General features: G+C 36.0%; 2 protein-coding genes across 5 annotated transcripts in view; one reads left to right on the top strand and one right to left on the bottom strand.

Annotated features, from left to right (window-relative positions):
- The window catches only part of LOC149793369 (uncharacterized), a 29,175-nt gene extending 16,284 nt beyond the window's left edge, over positions 1–12,891 (bottom strand). Inside the window, exons 1-4 of the mRNA XM_089967348.1 lie at positions 12,778–12,891; positions 6,165–6,260; positions 5,080–5,198; positions 846–984 (exon numbers count right to left, since the gene is read on the bottom strand). Coding sequence (XP_089823474.1) covers positions 846–984; positions 5,080–5,198; positions 6,165–6,236 — 330 coding nt within the window. The 5' untranslated portion in view covers positions 6,237–6,260; positions 12,778–12,891. The remainder of the gene's footprint in view (positions 1–845; positions 985–5,079; positions 5,199–6,164; positions 6,261–12,777) is intronic.
- A 186-nt stretch (positions 12,892–13,077) lies between these two features.
- LOC149793360 (ATP-dependent RNA helicase cgh-1-like) overlaps positions 13,078–19,503 on the top strand; it is an 80,632-nt gene continuing 74,206 nt past the window's right edge. For 2 of the 4 annotated variants that reach the window (XM_089967344.1, XM_089967347.1), the window contains exon 1: positions 13,078–13,125. The gene's annotated coding sequence lies outside the window, so the exon portion shown is untranslated. Of the gene's footprint in view, positions 13,138–13,301; positions 13,389–19,503 lie in introns of those variants that run through there. The other 2 variants (XM_089967345.1, XM_089967346.1) reach the window with 2 other exon arrangements.

The raw sequence follows: 19,503 nt of genomic DNA, 5'->3' as shown, positions 1-19,503 counted from the left end.
TCCTAATACATCATTATGGAAAGATATATAAACGTTCGGTCAATGATAGTCATATATGTTTAGATCGTGCAAACCCATTCGAAATTCTGATTTTGGCCAAAGGTATGGAAATAGGGAAGGTAGGGATAGCTCTACATAAATTTTCACATATCTTGAGAGTTCTTCATCTCACATGGAGGAGAACTGGCCTAAGTGATCAACATCCCAAGTGTCAACATATGTCTATTACTGGGGCCTCTGGGCCATGCTACTGGGTCTTTCTCTGTCCTACTGTCACAAAACTTGGTCACTAAATCATACAAAGCACTGAGAGCTCAACCCTATAGCTTACTTGATATGCAAAGGCAAATTTATACAATCAACTGATATTGATCACCTGGTTCATCCCTACCACCTGGTCATAGTATTGAAACTGCCAAGATCCCCACATAGCCATATATACACATACTGAGCATGAAAATATAGATTTAAACATACTACTGGACCCTTGGGTCCATCTCTTCCCCTGGGACTGGGTCAATAACTGGAAACTAAAGAGTCCCCAACCATAAACAAATCAACATACTTAAGGAACATGGGAAGACAAATTGTACAACTGACATTTGTCCTTGCTGCAGTTCTAACCCAACAGGCTCACATTTCAGTGTGAAGGTAAAAAAAAGGGAAGCATGGGGACATGTGTCTTACAAACACAAAATATGTAGTTGCCTTTTTTTTAAATCTGCAATGAATTAATGTTATGCAATTTGCAAGTCATATCTACTGAAGACCAAATTAATCCACTTTCATGCTTCTCTCGAGAGAGAGCGGTTTCTTTTCAAATTTTTAAAACCATATTTACCTACCTTGGTTAACTGACTTTTCACTGTTTCCATCTCTGCTGCAAATTGTTTCCTGAGTTTATCCATATCGTTTTCCATCTGTAGCTCTGCATCATCTAATTTCTTTTGCAGGTCTTCCGCTTTAGCCTCACTTCGTGAATTTCTGGAATCCAATTAAGTTCAGGATACAAAGATTTAGTTCTGGTTTACATAAATATTTTAATGGTTTTTTTTATCAACTGTGAATTCACTACTTTTCATGGGGTCCCAATTAATCAATTATTGTGAATTTGTGGTTACCAAAAACCAAAGATTTAAAGACCCAATGAACAATGCTCCTTCCATGCAAACAATCTTAAACCTATGAATTTATGTACTGAAAAAATGTCCTTTTATGCAAAACAAATTCTTTAAATTAAGTCCTTTTTGCCATCACCTCCCCTCCACTGGCCCAATTGTACATGATCTTCTTCACCAAAAACTGCTCAACATCTGACTAAATATGACAGAAAACACCTTGCCAAATCATCATCAAGTGTGGCCACCATTACAAAAAACACAACAATCTTTAAATGACTTCAGAAAAATGTTGAAAAGAAATGTGACCAAACAAAAGCATCCTGGCAATGAGGACTCTTAATCTCGTAGAAATAAATCTGATCCAGCATCAAATATGGCCAAAATCAGTAACAATAAAAACTCTGCTCAACGTAATTTTATCCAACTTTACAGAACATATGCACACACACACACACACACACACACACACACACACATACATATATATATATATATATATATATATATATATATATATATATATATATATATATATATATATATATATATATATATATATATATATATATATATATATATATATATAATAATAAGGACTTTGTATAGCGCCTAATCTTTAGAAGCTCTAAGTACTTTACAACTTTAGACAACACCTATAAGAAAAGAAACATAATAATATTATTACAAAAACAAACAACATGAAATTAGAAAAACATTAAAAAAATAAAAAACATGCTGAGAATATTTCAGGTAGGAAACATTATTAGGTCTTTACGTTTGTTCTTGCTGTTGAATATATATCCTGACACCAAGGGCATTCAAGTTTCTAAAATTAATACCAATCTGGCACCAAATACGGCCACTGATACTATAAATAGAAATATATTTAGAATACATCTTAAAACTGCTCTGGTATTAATGATTTAAATTTTACACAATGATGTCTATTTAACATCAAACAGAGTTGCCATTACTAAAAATAAAAATTATTTAATTGATTTATTCTCATAAAACCACTCAAGAGAATTTCAACAAATCTTAAGGAAACAGGATTTGACATGAAGGGCTTTTGTATTTTATACGGATAATGCTATTCTGCCATCAAATATGGCCTCTGTTTCTAAAAATAAAAAAATGTTTAAATACCAATAGCATTGATACAAAAGATGCAGTTCTACCATCAAATTTGGTTACTACATGTATTACTAAAAGTTAATCAATATTTACTCAACTTTGTAAACATAAATGTTGTATAGACTTTGACCAATTTCAACCAAAAACATCCTGGCATAGGAGCCTTTGCATACTGGGCAAATAACTCTAATCTGCAATGAAATATAGATGAAGCTGCAAAAAGTCACAGGACCCTGAAACAGTAGTTTTTACAACATATGCAACCAACAACAATGGGAAAATTTAAACAGAATATATCCTACTGATCCAGAGTTTTTCTTGCATTTGGCTATTAGGCATATGTCAGCCATGTAAACACTCTTAGGCCCTCTTTGGCCTCATGTTTTTGTCTTCAATTTTGACCATGGAGTGTTAGAATTGCAATAATAATCATAGTAACCAATGGCACAAAAAAATAGAAGCAAAAACCAGTGGTATGTAAGAATAGCAGTAATTAACCACAGGCATTTGAACAGTGCACTAATAACCAACGGCATATGAGAAGTGCAATAATAACCAATGGCATACAAGAAGTGCAGTAATAACCAATGGCATACGAGAAGTAGCAGTAATAACCAATGGCATACAAGAAGTAGCAGTAATAACCAATGGCATATGAGAAGTGCAGAAATAACCAATGGCATACGAGAAGTGCTGTAATAACCAATGGCATACGAGAAGTGCAGTAATAACCAATGGCATATGAGAAGTAGCAGTAATAACCAATGGCATATGAGAAGTGCAGAAATAATCAGTGGAATATGAGAAGTGCAGTAATAACCAATGGCATATGAGAAGTAGCAGTAATAACCAATGGCATATGAGAAGTGCAGAAATAATCAATGGAATATGAGAAGTGCAGTAATAACCAATGGCATATGAGAAGTGCAGTAATAACCAACGGCATATGAGAAGTAGCAGTAATAACCAATGGCATACAAGAAGTAGCAGTAATAACCAATGGCATACAAGAAGTAGCAGTAATAACCAATGGCATATGAGAAGTGCAGAAATAATCAATGGAATATGAGAAGTGCAGTAATAATCAATGGAATATGAGAAGTGCAGTAATAACCAATGGCATATGAGAAGTGCAGTAATAACCAATGGCATATGAGAAGTGCAGTAATAACCAATGGCATACAAGAAGTAGCAGTAATAACCAATGGCATACAAGAAGTAGCAGTAATAACCAATGGCATATGAGAAGTGCAGAAATAACCAATGGCATACGAGAAGTGCAGTAATAACCAATGATAATTGAGAAGTGCAGCAATAACCGATGATAACTGAGAAGTGCAGCAATAACCAATGATACTTGAGAAGTGCAGTAATAACCAATGGCATATGAGAAGTGCAGTAATAACCAATGGCATACGAGAAGTAGCAGTAATAACCAATGGCATATGAGAAGTAGCAGTAATAAACAATGGCATATGAGAAGTGCAGAAATAATCAATGGAATATGAGAAGTGCAGTAATAACCAATGATAATTGAGAAGTGCAGCAATAACCGATGATAACTGAGAAGTGCAGCAATAACCAATGATACTTGAGAAGTGCAGTAATAACCAATGGCATACGAGAAGTGCAGTAATAACCAATGGCATACGAGAAGTAGCAGTAATAACCAATGGCATATGAGAAGTAGCAGTAATAAACAATGGCATATGAGAAGTGCAGAAATAATCAATGGAATATGAGAAGTGCAGTAATAACCAATGGCATATGAGAAGTGCAGAAATAATCAATGGAATATGAGAAGTGCAGTAATAACCAATGGCATATGAGAAGTGCAGTAATAACCAACGGCATATGAGAAGTAGCAGTAATAACCAATGGCATATGAGAAGTGCAGTAATAATCAATGGAATATGAGAAGTGCAGTAATAACCAATGGCATATGAGAAGTGCAGTAATAACCAATGGCATATGAGAAGTGCAGTAATAACCAATGGCATACAAGAAGTAGCAGTAATAACCAATGGCATACAAGAAGTAGCAGTAATAACCAATTGCATATGAGAAGTGCAGAAATAATCAATGGAATATGAGAAGTGCAGTAATAACCAGTGGCATATGAGAAGTGCAGTAATAACCAATGGCATATGAAAAAGTGCAGTAATAACCAATGGCATATGAAAAAGTGCAGTAATAATCAGTGGAATATGAGAAGTGCAGTAATAACCAATGATAATTGAGAAGTGCAGCAATAACCGATGATAACTGAGAAGTGCAGCAATAACCAATGATACTTGAGAAGTGCAGTAATAACCAATGATAATGTTGTTGTTGTTGTTGTGGGGTTTAACGCCATTTTTCAGCACACGATAGGCTATGCATGGTGGCCAGTATTAATGGTGGAGGAAGAACCCAGGAAAACCCCGGGAAGAACCACTGACCTACGAGAAGCTACTGGCAAGCTTTCTCACATACCCACATTGGCCGAATCCTAGACTTTAACCCACGCAGATTTGTTGAGATGGCAGTGATCCGTAACGGAGAGCACTTTAGACCACTCGGCCAATTGGGGCCCCCCAGTGATAATTGAGAAGTGCAGTAATAACCAATGATACTTGAGAAGTGCAGTAATAACCAATGGCATTTGAGAAAAGCAATAATAACCAATTGTAAGAGAGAACTCATGTTTACTTATCAAGTGTTACATTTAAGATCCATTGGTCTGTGACAAGGAAATCAAAAATAATTAAGCTAACTAGTTGCTACTCTTGCTTGTGTATTATGAAGCAAGACATACGCTAGTATGTATGTCAAGTGCACAAACCTTTTCCCAAATGGATTTCCTACTTCAATTATTTCTCTTTCTCTTTTCATGATAGTTGTATTTTTGGCTTTGCGCAATTCATCTAATCTTCTCTTCAAATTAGCAACTTCTTCTTCTAGCTGCAAACAAAAGCCTAAATATTAAAATATTATTTATCCATATTCTATCTTTCTGTCTTTATGTTTATCAAATATGTTCATCCAATGCAATCATTAACATTAACTTACATGATGAAAGCATAGAGATGATCCAATGCAAACATAAGAAACAAAATCTTTCTTAACTTTCTGCTCACCCCATCTCACCATATTCCACTCACAATGTGCCATATTCTCTGAACTTGCTGTGCTCTATACTCAAAATTGTGCTTGACGATCCAGAACAGAACCATATGTATGCCTCTGTTGTTGTTTTTTTAAGCATACAGTATTAATAGTCAAACCAAAGTAATGAAAGTTCTGTGACTATAACTTTAATGACATCAAAATTACATAGCATGAACAGCTGTAAATGTTCAACTTGAACAATTTTGTGCTCAAAACATTTTGAGAATAACGAGCTAGATCTTGGTACATGCTGTTTATTTGTGGGTAAGTTATATACACAAGTAAATATGGTACGTCACATATTAATGCAAATATGGTATTCACGCCTATAAATGTGGTACATCACACACATTGTTAAACATGTTATCCCATATGATATACACTTGTAAATATGTAAATCATATATACCAGTAAATATGGTATTCATGCCTATAAAAATGGTATATAACATACATATGTAAATATAATATGTCACATACAAATGTAAATATGGTACGTTACACACATAAAAATTATGCCACACAATCATAAGTAAATATGATATATTACATGCACTGGTAAATATAGCATGTTATCTAAAAATGGTTCAATGTGCAAAAGTAAATAAAGAATGTCAAGTACACAGATTAATATCATATGTCCCAGTTTGTTACATGTACAGGTAAATATTGTAAGTCATATACACAAGTATATACAGTATGTCACAGGTAAGGATAATTCTCTAAGTGCTGATTCAAAGGTAAATACAGTAAGTCACACCTCTTTGACTCTTGCTTTGAGCAGAGCTTCATTTGTTCTAGTGTCAGTGCTACTCTTCTTCTGTGTGGCCATTTCACTAGTTTTTCCAAACTTTGCCTGAAAATGAATTATTTTGAATAATTATAATGTTTAAATGTATGGTGTCTCACATAGGTAAGTAATACCTATATCTCTTTATCAAAGGCATAAAAAAAACAATGATCACAGCTGCATGTTTTTAATGTCAACATCAGAAAAAAAATATTAAAATCATCAAAAGTATCAAATGTTTACTCCTGTTTATTTGCAGGCTTACAAAGAAAGAAATGAAATCAAGCAGCAACTTTCCACTATATACCAGTGTGTGATTTGGATTTTTAATGTAGCTTTAACAATTTTTCAGTCATATTGCTATGATGTCTGCAGTGTGGCAGTTTATAGTGATGTCTAGCACTGCAGACATGTAGCATGATGTCCCACCCAGTCACATTATCCTGACACCAGGCTGACCAGTCCTAACACTAACCTCTTAATGCTGAGTGCCAGGTGCGGCAGCTGTTAGTACCATTTTTGTAAGTCTTTGGTATGACTTGGCTATGGGATCGAACCCACGACCTCCCGCATCTGAGGCAGATGCTTTAACCACTAGGCCAATGGAGTGGTCTCACTACATACCAGAAAATCTGAACCAGTATGTTCTACTCCATTTTTTCTTTTGGCTATTATTCTGAAAGAAACACATAGGTAGCTAAAACAATTTTTTTAAAAGAGCAGAAGTCTACTGACTGTGGAATAAATATATGATAATTACATGAGACCCTTTTGGCTTCGATAAAAAAGATGCCATGTAATTTGCAATCAATTGTTGCAATTTTGTGGCATACATTGCTGATGACATGCAGCTGACAGCATTTTCAATATAATAAATGTGTAATAAAGCCATTATAGGCCTTAAACCTTTGTTCCAGTGAATATGATTTTATGATCAAAAACACATATTCAGTTTTCAAAGAAAACCATTGTTACACACAGGCCCAGGGATGGTGACTTTATAAAGAAAACACAATCCCTGACACAAATTCCACAAGCGCAGATTCCAAAATATTCCTGTGCCCTATTGTTTTTACTATTATTTGTCATTTATTGCAATTGCTGTCATTCAAATATGAAAATATAAAAACAAAATCATATTAAATTGACTTATTTGTTTATTCAGATCTCAAAATTTTTCACATAAAGCAATGTTTTCCTCCAGGTCCCGTGTCAGCCATTGTCTAAATGTTCTATCAATGTCCTCCTTAATGAACAGCTCAGTAATATTTACGTTCATTAGCATCTGACTCATGTCATGCTTTATACTTTTTCTCTTTACACTTTTGTTGTTACTCAAACATGTCTCTTAATATGTTTAACCAATCTTGCATTACAGAAGTGTAAGCATGAACACGGAACTGCTCCTTTATTATTCATTAAACTTTAACTTAAAAAATCTTGAAGTTGAACAATGCAATAGCAATTAAACAAGCCCATTTAAAAAAATCAAACTACTTATTCAAGTGTTTCTGCTGAAAACATATTAAGTAGCATTTCCTTTTTATCTTTTGTACCAATTAATTCGTCAACCTTTGTGTCAACTATCCAAGAAATACCTCTGCACATTGCATTATTCAATGCCCAGTCAGTAGGACCAAAAGGAAAAGTGCACAGAAATAGTTAATTTTATCAACGACCAAAATGTTGACATATTTTTTGTGACAGAAACATGGCTAAAAACACCAGGTGATGAACCCAGGTGTGCAGATCTAACACGCACTGGTTACTCCATCAAGTCGTTCCCCTGTAATTCTAGTGGAGGTGGAATTGCTGTCATCACAAAGAATTTCATGATAAAACATCTTAACTATACCACAACATTCAAATTCGACCACACATCATTTGAACTAGTCCAAACCACACTCACACTGGAGCAAAGGTCAGTCCATTTTTTCTGCCTATACTGCCCTCCTCCTAGTAGAAAAAACAAGCTGGCTGACTCTCTTTTTGAAGCAATTTCCGAATCTCCTGGACTATGAAAATTTGATAGGTGGCAACCTGATTATTCTTGGAGATTTCAACTTTCACTTTGACTGTCCCGGAAACTCAAATACATCAAAACTCATAGATTCCATTAATGTTTTCAACCTCAAACAGTCAGTTAACCAACCCACCCATAAACATGGTCACATTTTAGACTGGATTCTTCATAGACCTGATGATGACATTCTACAGTCCTCCCTGGTATCCCATGACCTTGCATCAAATCACCTCTGCATTATATGACATCTTGACGTATCAGTCCCTAACCCTCCACCTTTATCTGCTACTAAGAGAAACCTCTGTATGATAAATAGAACCAAACTAATGCACGACATCCAAGCTAACCTAACAACTTGCTTACCTCCTACTGGAGAACAACTCGATAACTATCTGCATTCATAATTTGACAAACATGCCCCAGCTACCAAGTGCAGAGTATCAATTCAAAAGTGTTCTCCATGGTATAGCAGTGTTAGGGACCAGCTTCGCACTGCTAAAAGAGACCGCCGTAAAGCTGAGAGGCTCTGGCTTTCCACCAGACTCACTATTCATAAGCAAATCTATGAAGTCGCTAAGAAGAATGTCACAAATATAGTCCATGCAGCGAAATCAGCCCACTACACTACTAAGATCATGGAAAGTTCCAGCTGCAAAGAGCTCTTCGAGATTACTAACAAGCTAATGTCAAGGAAAAAATCTACACTACTTCCAACTACCTTCTCTCCAGTCAACCTTCCAGACATGTTTGCAAATTTCTTCCGTGAGAAAGTACAATCCATTAGAGATAAGCTTGACACCACAATTTCAATTGACTCGTCGTCACCATATAGTTGGGATACAGAATTTGAGTGGCAACCATTAGCAGCATTTGAACCTGTCTCTATGGATTTCGTGCGTACAATCGTGATGAAGAGTGTACCAAAGTCATGTGAACTTGATCCAATTCCAACGTCACTGCTGCTTAAGTGCTTAGATCCAGTATTGCCTTCACTAACTGATGTTATTAATACCTCTCTCTCATCCGGGGAATTCCCATCATTTTTCAAAACTGCCATTGTAAAGCCTATGCTGAAGAAACCAACACTTGACCATAACGATTTAAAGAACTACGGCTCAGTTTCTAATCTCCCATTCATTTCAAAAATCTTAAAAAAGGTTGTTCTATCCCAGCTTGTATCTCATCTAAATTCAAATAAACGTTTTAGCAACGTACAATCTGCATATCGTCCTTGCCACAGTACTGAAACAACTCTTCTAAAAGTAGTTAATGACATTCTCTCTGCGTTGGATAGCGGAAAGATTACAGTCCTCACCATCCTTGATTTGTCTGCAGCATTTGACACAATAGACCATGATATATTACTTCACCATCTCCAGCATGTATTTGGCATTTATGATACAGCCTTACTGTGGTTCAAGTCCTACTTGGTCAACAGGACACAAATTGTTATCTGCAACTGGAATACACTCCAGCCCAGTTGATCTATTTTGTGGTGTTCCAAAGGGGTCTGCTCTTGGACCTGTTCTCTTCATTCTATACAGTTGGCCACTCTCAAGTGTCATAGATCATCATCCAGTGTCTCACCAATTGTATGCTGATGACACCCAAATATACAAATCTAGCCACCCAACTGAAGTTGATGCTACCATCCAAAGTGTAGAGAGGTGCATTACTGATGTGAAATCATGGATGACATTAACAAGCTGTAGATGAATGATGATAAAACTGAGGCCATTCTGATCACAACACAAAGACTTTCTCATTCACATCCTTAACCTCAAGCAATAAATATCAGCAACGCCAACATAAAATTCACACAATCAGTACGAAACCTAGGTGTTACTCTGGACAGTACTCTCACATTGCACCTACATGTCATGAACATATGCAAGGCTGCATATTTTGAGCTGAGACGCATCAGCTCAATTCGCAAATATCTTTCAGCTGATGCCACTAAAACACTTGTGTGTTCATTAGTACTTTCAAAACTGGACTATTGTAACTCAATGCTGTCTGGTTCATCTCAATATCTACTCCAGAAACTTCAAAAAGTTCAAAACACAGCTGCTTGGATCATACTTAGAGTACCACGATCAGAGCACACCTCCCCACTGCTCTGTACCCTACACTGGCTATCCTTTCGATCCAGAATCAAACACAAAATTTGTTCTCTGTGCTACCTTTCACTATCGGCCTCCAGTCCAACATACCTATCTGACCTCACCCATGTGTAGACACCAGCAAGATACTTACGCTCCTCTTCTGACAATGGTATACTCATTATTCCCACTATGAAAACAAAGTCATATGGACAGCGTTCTTTTGCATACCAGGGCCCAGCAACGTGGAATGAATTGCCCACTGAACTTAGACACAAAGACACAGTGATCACATTCAAGAGGGCTCTCGAAACTCACTTATTTCAACTGCAAGAACAAACTTAAATCCCTAATAATGTTTCCTACCTGAAATATTCTCAGCATGTTTTTTTATTTTTTAATGTTTTTCTAATTTTGTGTTGTTTGTTTTTGTAATAATATGATTATGTTTCTTATCTTATAGTGTTGTCTAATGTTGTAAAGTGCTTAGAGCTTCTAAAGATTAGGCGCTATACAAAGTCCTCATTATTATTATTATTATTATTATTATTATTATCTTGCCAAACGATGGAAGATTTTTAGTCAAAGACCACTTTTGATCACTTTAATACACATAACACCTCAAAATAATATTGCATTTGGCCTAAGCTCTCTAGATTATATTAATAAAGTAATCAATTAACAGTTTGTTCATATACATGCTAGCCTGAATCTCATTACTCAGCCACACATCATTGCATTGGTTGCATACACTCATGGAACAGTTCTGGTACCCACAAGACTGATTCTGACTGGTTTCTTTAATGCTCATAAATACCCAAATTGGTATTTTGTCCTACCTCAAGTAGACTTACATGTATGTTAAAGCCAGGTCAGCACTCACTATACATAAACCAGGCAATATGTTCCCCATTCACAAGCCACGTGCTTTGCTTTGTACACAAGGTTTACAGCATTGGATAGAAGTATAAGTAGACAATCTTCATGGTTGTGATAAATATTAAAAGTTTACTAGTCTTTTAATATTGATAATAAATTTTTACATTTCATCAGCACAGTCAAAGTCTTCTCTGGTAAATTAGATTTTGTTTCAACAAGCCAGCCAGTCACCTTACATGGAATACAGAGAGGCCTGATCTGAAATCAGAGGGGCCCCAGGTGTAAGGGTTACCAAATCTTTTGAGCACTGCTATTATACCAATCATACTGACCTCTTCTTCAAACTGATCACTATGAGGGTCACTTGTTCATACAACTTAAATCCCCATGCTTTTTATTGCATATTTCAGACTCCTGCAAGACAACGACTCAGGTCAGAACACAAAATAGTCCATTGTAATTGAACTTTGTGTACCTTGGATCTTTGATCCCTCCCAGGGACTCCAGGGACAAGTGCCATTAATGAGCACCTTTCAGCTGATGCTCACCACATGTGGAACATGGTAACTACATGGCTGACTATGGTAATACTCAGGCTTTTTATTACACGACTCTGAACTGTGAACTCTGACCCAAGGGTCATAACCTAAAACTGACTGTTTCTGTAACACATATTTTTTTTAGAATTTGATCACACATATCTTTAAATGGCTATTAATTACTTTATTTGGATCCTCTTACATCCATATTCCTTTGGAAATTCATTATTTACACCCTACCCCGCCCAGACAAACATATATGTCAAAACTCAAGGTTAAAGTATGTTGACATTTTTGGATGAGGTGAATCTAGTACAAATTAGACTGAATGTTGTGCACTGTTAAATTAAAGCTGAACATGTTGAAAAATAAATCTGTACTACCCTACATTGTGACAATTAGACCCAACAAGTTCTTTTCTTGAGTTTAGTACCTGGCCAAACATTGTATAAAGTCATAGCAATCAATAAATATAAAGTCAATAATAATTTTCATCTGAATAATTAAATAATCAGGATTAAACTTTAATATTTAAATCAAGATGAGTAAATGCGCCTAGTCATGGCCACATCAACATACATATATTGATTTCTGCCCTGCTAATTTTCTTTCTTTCTTTCTCAGCCTCATTCCATCAAAACAATAGTCGATTGTAATAATTGTGCCATACTCTATGTCACAATTATGAATTAAACACTTATGGTATTTAAACATTGTTATACTGTACGATTTCTGTCTAATAACTAAAAGTTAAAACTCCTGCAGCAGCCAGTATTGGTCCAGGGAAAGCATAAGATCCTTGGGACAAAATAATGCACACAATTCCATCCAACAAGCGCTCGCAGCATTTTAACATCTAAATAGCGTTTTCAAGATGCATTTATCCATGATCTGTAATCTTGTAAACAATGAACAGGCCAGTGTAGTCAAAATTTGGGATCGTTGGTGTTGACATAGGTCATGATCGCAATAAACGTTTCATGTTGCCAAGTGGGATAGGTATAATCTCATTTTTAAATTGATAAAATTTGGATTATCACCTGCTTTTATATAAAAAATATTCATGCAAGTGACGGAAAATTGTCCATGAGATTAAAACGGTTGTTTCATATCTTCTTGGATAACAAAACTGATAAAGTTGTCAGACCATTGTTTACTTCCGGCCATTTGACCTTTGACCTTTGTGCCGGTGGGGTCAAATTGTAAACGAATTTGAGCGTAAAAGACACAATTTATAAATATTGGAGAAAAGAATAACATTTTGAAAAGAAGTTCTTTCTCGAATCTGTATATTCGTAGCTCATAAAAACTCGCAAAATAAGTACGATACATTATTTTTCGGACATTCGAAGCGCCACCTTTAGAACGGCCATATTTGAATCCAGTTGGTAAGTCGGAAGGTCAGAGGAAAACATTATCTCCTGTCATCCGTCATTCTTGTTACATTTGTAACGATTACTTCGAGTTGCTTTCTTGATGATTAGTTTCAGTTTTATTTGATATCCGTATTTGGGTTTTAGAGTCCATAATATGTGGAATATTTATATGGATTTAGTAAATGATGCATTGGACTAAATTGAGTTGGATGGACTGTCAACCACAAACGGCGATGAAATTCTTGTTGCTTTCGAGGTAGAACATATCTAATGAGGTATATGTGAACATGCATATCATTTTTATAAATACAAAACAGTCGGTGTAAGGAAAATAAAGGGAAAATCTAAATAAGCCCGATGTGGGATGCAAGTGACTCGTCTCAACTGTTAACCAAAATCCCTTGCCGTTGTATCTTTTTTACATCCTTTTCTTCGGCAGGCAGAGAATTACACCTCGTATTAAAAAGTCGGAAATAGAATTATTTTAGTATCAGAAAAACATGGTTCTTTAGCAATACAGTGTGGTTTTATGTATTTTGTGTTGACGGTATTGAATACACACTATCGGCCACCCCAATACAAGTCGTCGACCCTAATTAAGCACATAATTGTGCAGGGTCCAACATTATTCCGAGTTTCCTGTGACCCTTGCCACCCTATATTAGATATTTGGACGTTTATATTGGGGTGTAGGGTCCGAGTCTATTCCCTATCGAAAATTTGGAATTCGTGGACACCATTTGGTGTCTGCATTTAGTAGCCGTTTACCAGCCGGCCCAGCGAACTTTAACATTTTAGAGATATATCTGCATGAAATCGATAGGAGTACGATTTATTTTCTCAAAAATCGTGGGCATAGCATTTGTCACATCTTGAATCCGCTGACAGACCAGACGAAAGTACATATTTGCTGAAGTTTGACCCGGATCTGGCCATTTGCATTCCGAGTCACAGGACTACAAATCTTGCAACCCACATGTCAGTGACATCAGAGGTCATATAGTCACGTAATATCGACAGTTGACAAATCTCCAAAGCAGTTGTACATAGAATTTGGGCATATTATATACGACATGTAATGTTTGTAAATAAATATATCAGCACACTTGATTCTCAACATGTTTATTATAAAAACGACCAAAAACCTAACAGTGTCGCAGCAGGTCCGAGAAAACCATGTTTTTGTTGGTGTCGCGTGACTACCGCATTGTCATGCTCTGTGTAGTGAATATGGTTTTCACAAAAATATTTTGAGAAGTTTTTTTTTCTTCATTTTATATAAACATTACAGGACTTTAATTTATATGTTCGATTTGTTTTCCTACAGCAACACTAGAAATGGTTTATTCTTGATATCATTTAACTATGCTCTCTGATGTCATTGACATGTAGGTTGCAACAGTTGTGTAGTCGTGTGACTAGGAATGCAAATGGTCAGATTTCAGCAACAATGTACTTTTGTCTCATCTATCAGCGGATTAAAGACAAATGCTCTGACCGCAGTTTCTGAGAAAATCTTATTCCTATCAATTTCGTGCAGGTATATCTCGTTGAAAGGTCAATCAAATTTGCTGAGCCAGCTAGTAAGTAGCTATCCCATGCTGACACCAAATGGTGTCGGCGAATTACAACTTTCAATAAGGAATAGACTCTGACCCCATAAATGTCTATCAAAAATGGGGTCGCTAGGGTCAGAGGAAACACAGGCTAGTTTAACAAATGTCTCACAACTGGCAAGTAAAATAATGAAACTTTTCTACAAAGTAGTCGTGATGTTTTAGTCAGACTTTACTTACTCTGATGTCTTGTCTCAAATTCAAATTCTCACAAATGGAATGGACCTGTTTTCAAGTTTCGTTGGCCTACATTTCTTTTGGCTGGAAATGGTGAAATTGGGTTAAGTTGAAATATTATCCTTTAATGAAATGAATTTTAAAAAATATATTGTGCCTATTGGAACTGTAAGCAAGGTTTTGTTTTGTTAAGTAATATATCCCCCCCCCCCTTGAAAATACTATGGCATGCTTAGACTACCATCTCATTTTTAACAAATTCAAACGTATATCAACGGAACATGAAAATGTGTCAATTTGCTAGTGTCAGATTTTGATCTCACCAGGATAAGAACAACACAGTAAGTAAAGTACATTGTCAGTTTATGGAAGAGTGTTTATGTGGGCTGCCAAGTGTGTGAGATATTCCTGAAACTTTGATTACTGACATCGTAACACGCTATACACACCTGTTATTTCGGTAGTAAGACATAGCACTAAAACAACAATAACGTGCTATATCTTACATTGTAGGACTATATATAATATTGGTACCCTAAGAGCCATGAACATGATTTGGGTGCCGTAGGAAAAATTCTCAAGTATTTCCGAAAGAAAAACAAATAGGGCGGTGGGCCCCCGGAAACTGGAACAAAATGTTTGAACATGTTCCGTACATGTACCGAAAGTAATTAAATGGTCCTCTTATTTAGTACCAGAATTCCTTTGTAGAAATGTATGTAAAATAATGTTTACCTTCATCCTTTTATTTTCTTTTGAATCATCCACCTTATCTGCTATGTTATTATCCACCTTGTCTACTATATTTTCAATCATTGCGTCCTCCTATGGAAATGTAATCATAGTAAATATGGCATGCATTGTATAACATTATAGAATATCCAAATATGGTATAGCAAGCCTTTAATGGAAAACAAATTACCATGAGAAACTCATTTTATCCATCAAAGTATGGTTAGCATAAACATGCCTACATAATTTACCTTGTGTAGGCTTCATATCTTTAGCCAAACATCCAGAACACTTGCCTCTACATATGTAGTAGATTTTAACTCGTAACTTTGACTTTATTTTTATCCATTGCAATTGGGTATCAAAGCTATTACATTGTACATTGATACAACTGTCAATACGGAGGCTGCAGACTACAAAATGTTAGTGAAAATTTTATGTCCATTTTGCCAGTGGTGGCCAGAACTCTGTGCACAGACTTGTGGCAGGGAGACATTTAAGTTCACTAAGTTCTCTTTTTTTTTTTGTGAGATATTAGAACATACGACATGTTGTCAAGTACGACAGGTTGGTTACCTGCATGGGTCAGAAGTCACCAAGTGTCCTATGGAAAGGCACTGGATTCATACTTACTTGGCATGATAAAGCCAATAATGTGTTAAAATCAGCAATGACAGAATCATACTTTTATTGGGGCACAGAGTGGTCTAAAGTTACCACTGTTACAGATCACTGCCATCTCTCCTCTGTCTGCGTGGTTTCGAGTCTCTGGGTTTGGCCAATGTGGGTATGTGAGAAAGCCTGTGATTAGCTTCTTGTGGGTTGGTGGTTCTTTCAGGGGGTTTTCCTCCACTGTTAATACTGGCTGCCATGTATAGCTATCTTGTGCTGAAAATAGCATTAAAAGCTGCAACCAAGTTTTTTAAAACACTGGTAACAGATGAGCTTTAAGATGACTAAATTTAAAATAAAAGAACTAGAAGATTTGGGTCTAGGATTTAATGAAACGGTCTTTTAGTTGGAGCAATTAGTAGTTTGAGAAATTTATTAGTCCTGCTGAATGTTCAGTAGTCCTTCAAACTAAACCATGTCTGGCAAGTCAGTATTTACAGGCTTTTGTGCTGGCAGAATTCTGCTAATTCCAAGGGATATGAAAGCTGTTCAGTCTTGCATTCTAAAGAAGACACTGAGCAACTTTCTTGGAATTTAAACGTTTAATGCTATGACATGGACATATTTCATTTGCTGGATACCTTTTAAAAACTGCCAGAGATAGTGATGAGGTCAAAAATAAAAACTACAAGACAGAATGCTTGTGGAAAGAAAGAGTGACAGCAAATTCTGAAGTTTTAGCATAGGGGTTAGCCAGTTATGTTCACATTATCAGACAAAAGCAGCTGAAACAGCTAAACTAACATTTTCCAAGATATTAGCCATATGTTTCACTCCAAATTTTTGCAGACAAGCAAATGCAGTCTTTTTATTTCAGGTTTATTAAACTGTACTGTTAATGGTGGAAGATTTTTTTGTTGAGTTTGTCCAGTGGGGGTGGTGTAAGATTCCAAAGAATGTTTCTCAGAAAATATTCTTGCATTAAGGGTGTTGGAAGTGGATTAATTTATGCAGAACTCAGTGTGTTCTGAGGGCAATTTTATTATGTGACAAATGGGGCTTTTGTGTAAAACTGCTTGAACACTTGCAAATGGACTGGACAGAAGCAAAGAACAAAAACAAAAAAACACTACCTATCATTGACAGACCTAAAGATGAAAAGAAAAGTTGATATGTATATCGATAATGTATCATATTGCAGGCTGTTTATCATGGATTGTATCAATACATGGCATAAGTGTATTATTTCACCCCAATCACATACCCATCCATCATGATCTTAAGATGCATGTTTTCCACTACCGCTAATATCAGAAAAATACAAAAAAGGAGGCAATGAACAACTAGAGTCTTAGTCCTACCATGCAAGCTATTAACCCAGTACAAGGGACTGGGGTCAACATCTGGCTGCCCTTGTACTCGTTGCAATATGGCTGCATTCTGTCTACTGGTACTGGAGGCCAAATTTCAAGAATCTCCAGCTTAGAGTTTAATTGATTTTGTTGTACTATACTTATACTTGCATTGATGCCATTTTCCCTACCAGAGTAAATACGGATGCAATCATGTGGTCTTGTTTTTTTTATATTAATATTTTTACAAAATCTGTTGCCTTTCAAAAGCTTGAATAGTGATGGTCAACATGGAATATTTGGGTTGAATAAGTTGGCTTTTCCTTAATGAAATGAATGACCAAAGTCATACCTGTTTACGTTGGGGGGGTTTGATTTTTGCAGAGAACTCCAGAATTCTGCATTATGTCTCTCAATTTTCATTTCTCATCAACAAAATACTACATAAATATATCTTGTGCAATCCACAGGTTCTGTTGTACATAAATATTGTGATGAATAAATTATTAAATAGAAAGTTTAAGCATTAGTCACATCAGTTTATGAATTTTTTATGCCTACTACAAAACTAAAATCGGAAAATAAACCACAATAAATTGTCACTTTGTCCCAAGAACGATCACTGAATGCTGTAGCATCTCCATTCCCACCAAAGAAACCGAGTGAACACCATCGCTAGCCAAAGTTCTGATAACCCTATCTACACCTCGGACCAAACAGCTATCTGTTGTTTGTTCTAGAGACATCCATTGGTTTTCATGTCGCCTCCCTTAGTATGTAATGCCAACTAACCAGTAGCATGGTGCATTGTACATCATCTGAATACGGTGGTAGAAATTGACCTAAAATGGATACTTTGTAAGTTTAATACCGAAAATACAACTATGTACTAGAGTGAAGCTATTACAGGTCTATTTGAGTGAAAGGTTTATGTGCAAACACAGTCCGGTGCTGGAAAAGTTCTTAGTTGTCAGTCCATTCAAGTTTAGTTCTCCCCTTGTCTCAGTTACATAGGAAGTGTTCAAATTGGAACAACTTAGTTTTGATTGGATATGGTGGCTTGCTGCTGCATCCAATGAAATTCACAGAATTGCAGAAATATCTGATTGATATGCCAAGGTGTTGGTAGGGTCATCAGAACCTTGGCTACCAAAGATGGAGTGAACACCTGGTATTACTGTAACATATAAACAAATATTAATTACCATCATTAAATTAAAAGAAGGAATGAAGAAGCATCCCATGCGGCTTATGGGCCCACCAAAAACTAATGCATATAAATGTTATTCAGTAAACAATGTTAAATGCCATTCGAGTTGAGAATAAGGAAATAATGAGGGATATAAAGGGGGGGAGAGTTGCCACATGTAAGGTAGCTTGAGATTTCTGTAACAAAATAGGCATAATTTATTTGCTAATCAATTGTTGCTGCTTATATTAGACCATGCTGTAGAAGATGGTTTCTTTAAATTATGGCAAATGGCCAGTCCTTTTCACGAGTTAATGGCAATAAGGATTAACTGTTAGTCACACTGGCTTTCTTGCTTTTTTAATTAAGGCTAGTCTTTATCAGTAGTGCAGTTTAGCCACAGCTGACAAAAATGAAGAGAAGGCATGTAACGGGGAGAAACAGCACGTCCTGTGAGAATTTCACATGTATTGGACTTGTGAAAATGAGGCATAAAAAAAGCTGCATTAACCTCAATTTTAGGTCCCAATCTACCTATTTTTTTATTCAGTCTCCCTACTTGGCTTGTGAAAAATTGACAGGCATAAAATATGGTCAGACATGTTCCTATTAGCCTCTGGTTGAACTTAATTTAGTATTCTGTATTCTGTGGCTATCATTGCTTTTAAAGCAACTAAAATTGGGGTCAGCATTGAATTCCACACTTGCATAA

Source organism: Sinohyriopsis cumingii, chromosome 8 (assembly GCF_028554795.1).
Source record: "Sinohyriopsis cumingii isolate HCF-2022 chromosome 8, ASM2855479v2, whole genome shotgun sequence".
Taxonomy (NCBI): domain Eukaryota; kingdom Metazoa; phylum Mollusca; class Bivalvia; order Unionida; family Unionidae; genus Sinohyriopsis; species Sinohyriopsis cumingii.
Note: the sequence above shows the minus strand (reverse complement) of the source record. Positions and strands in the feature narration are given on the sequence as shown.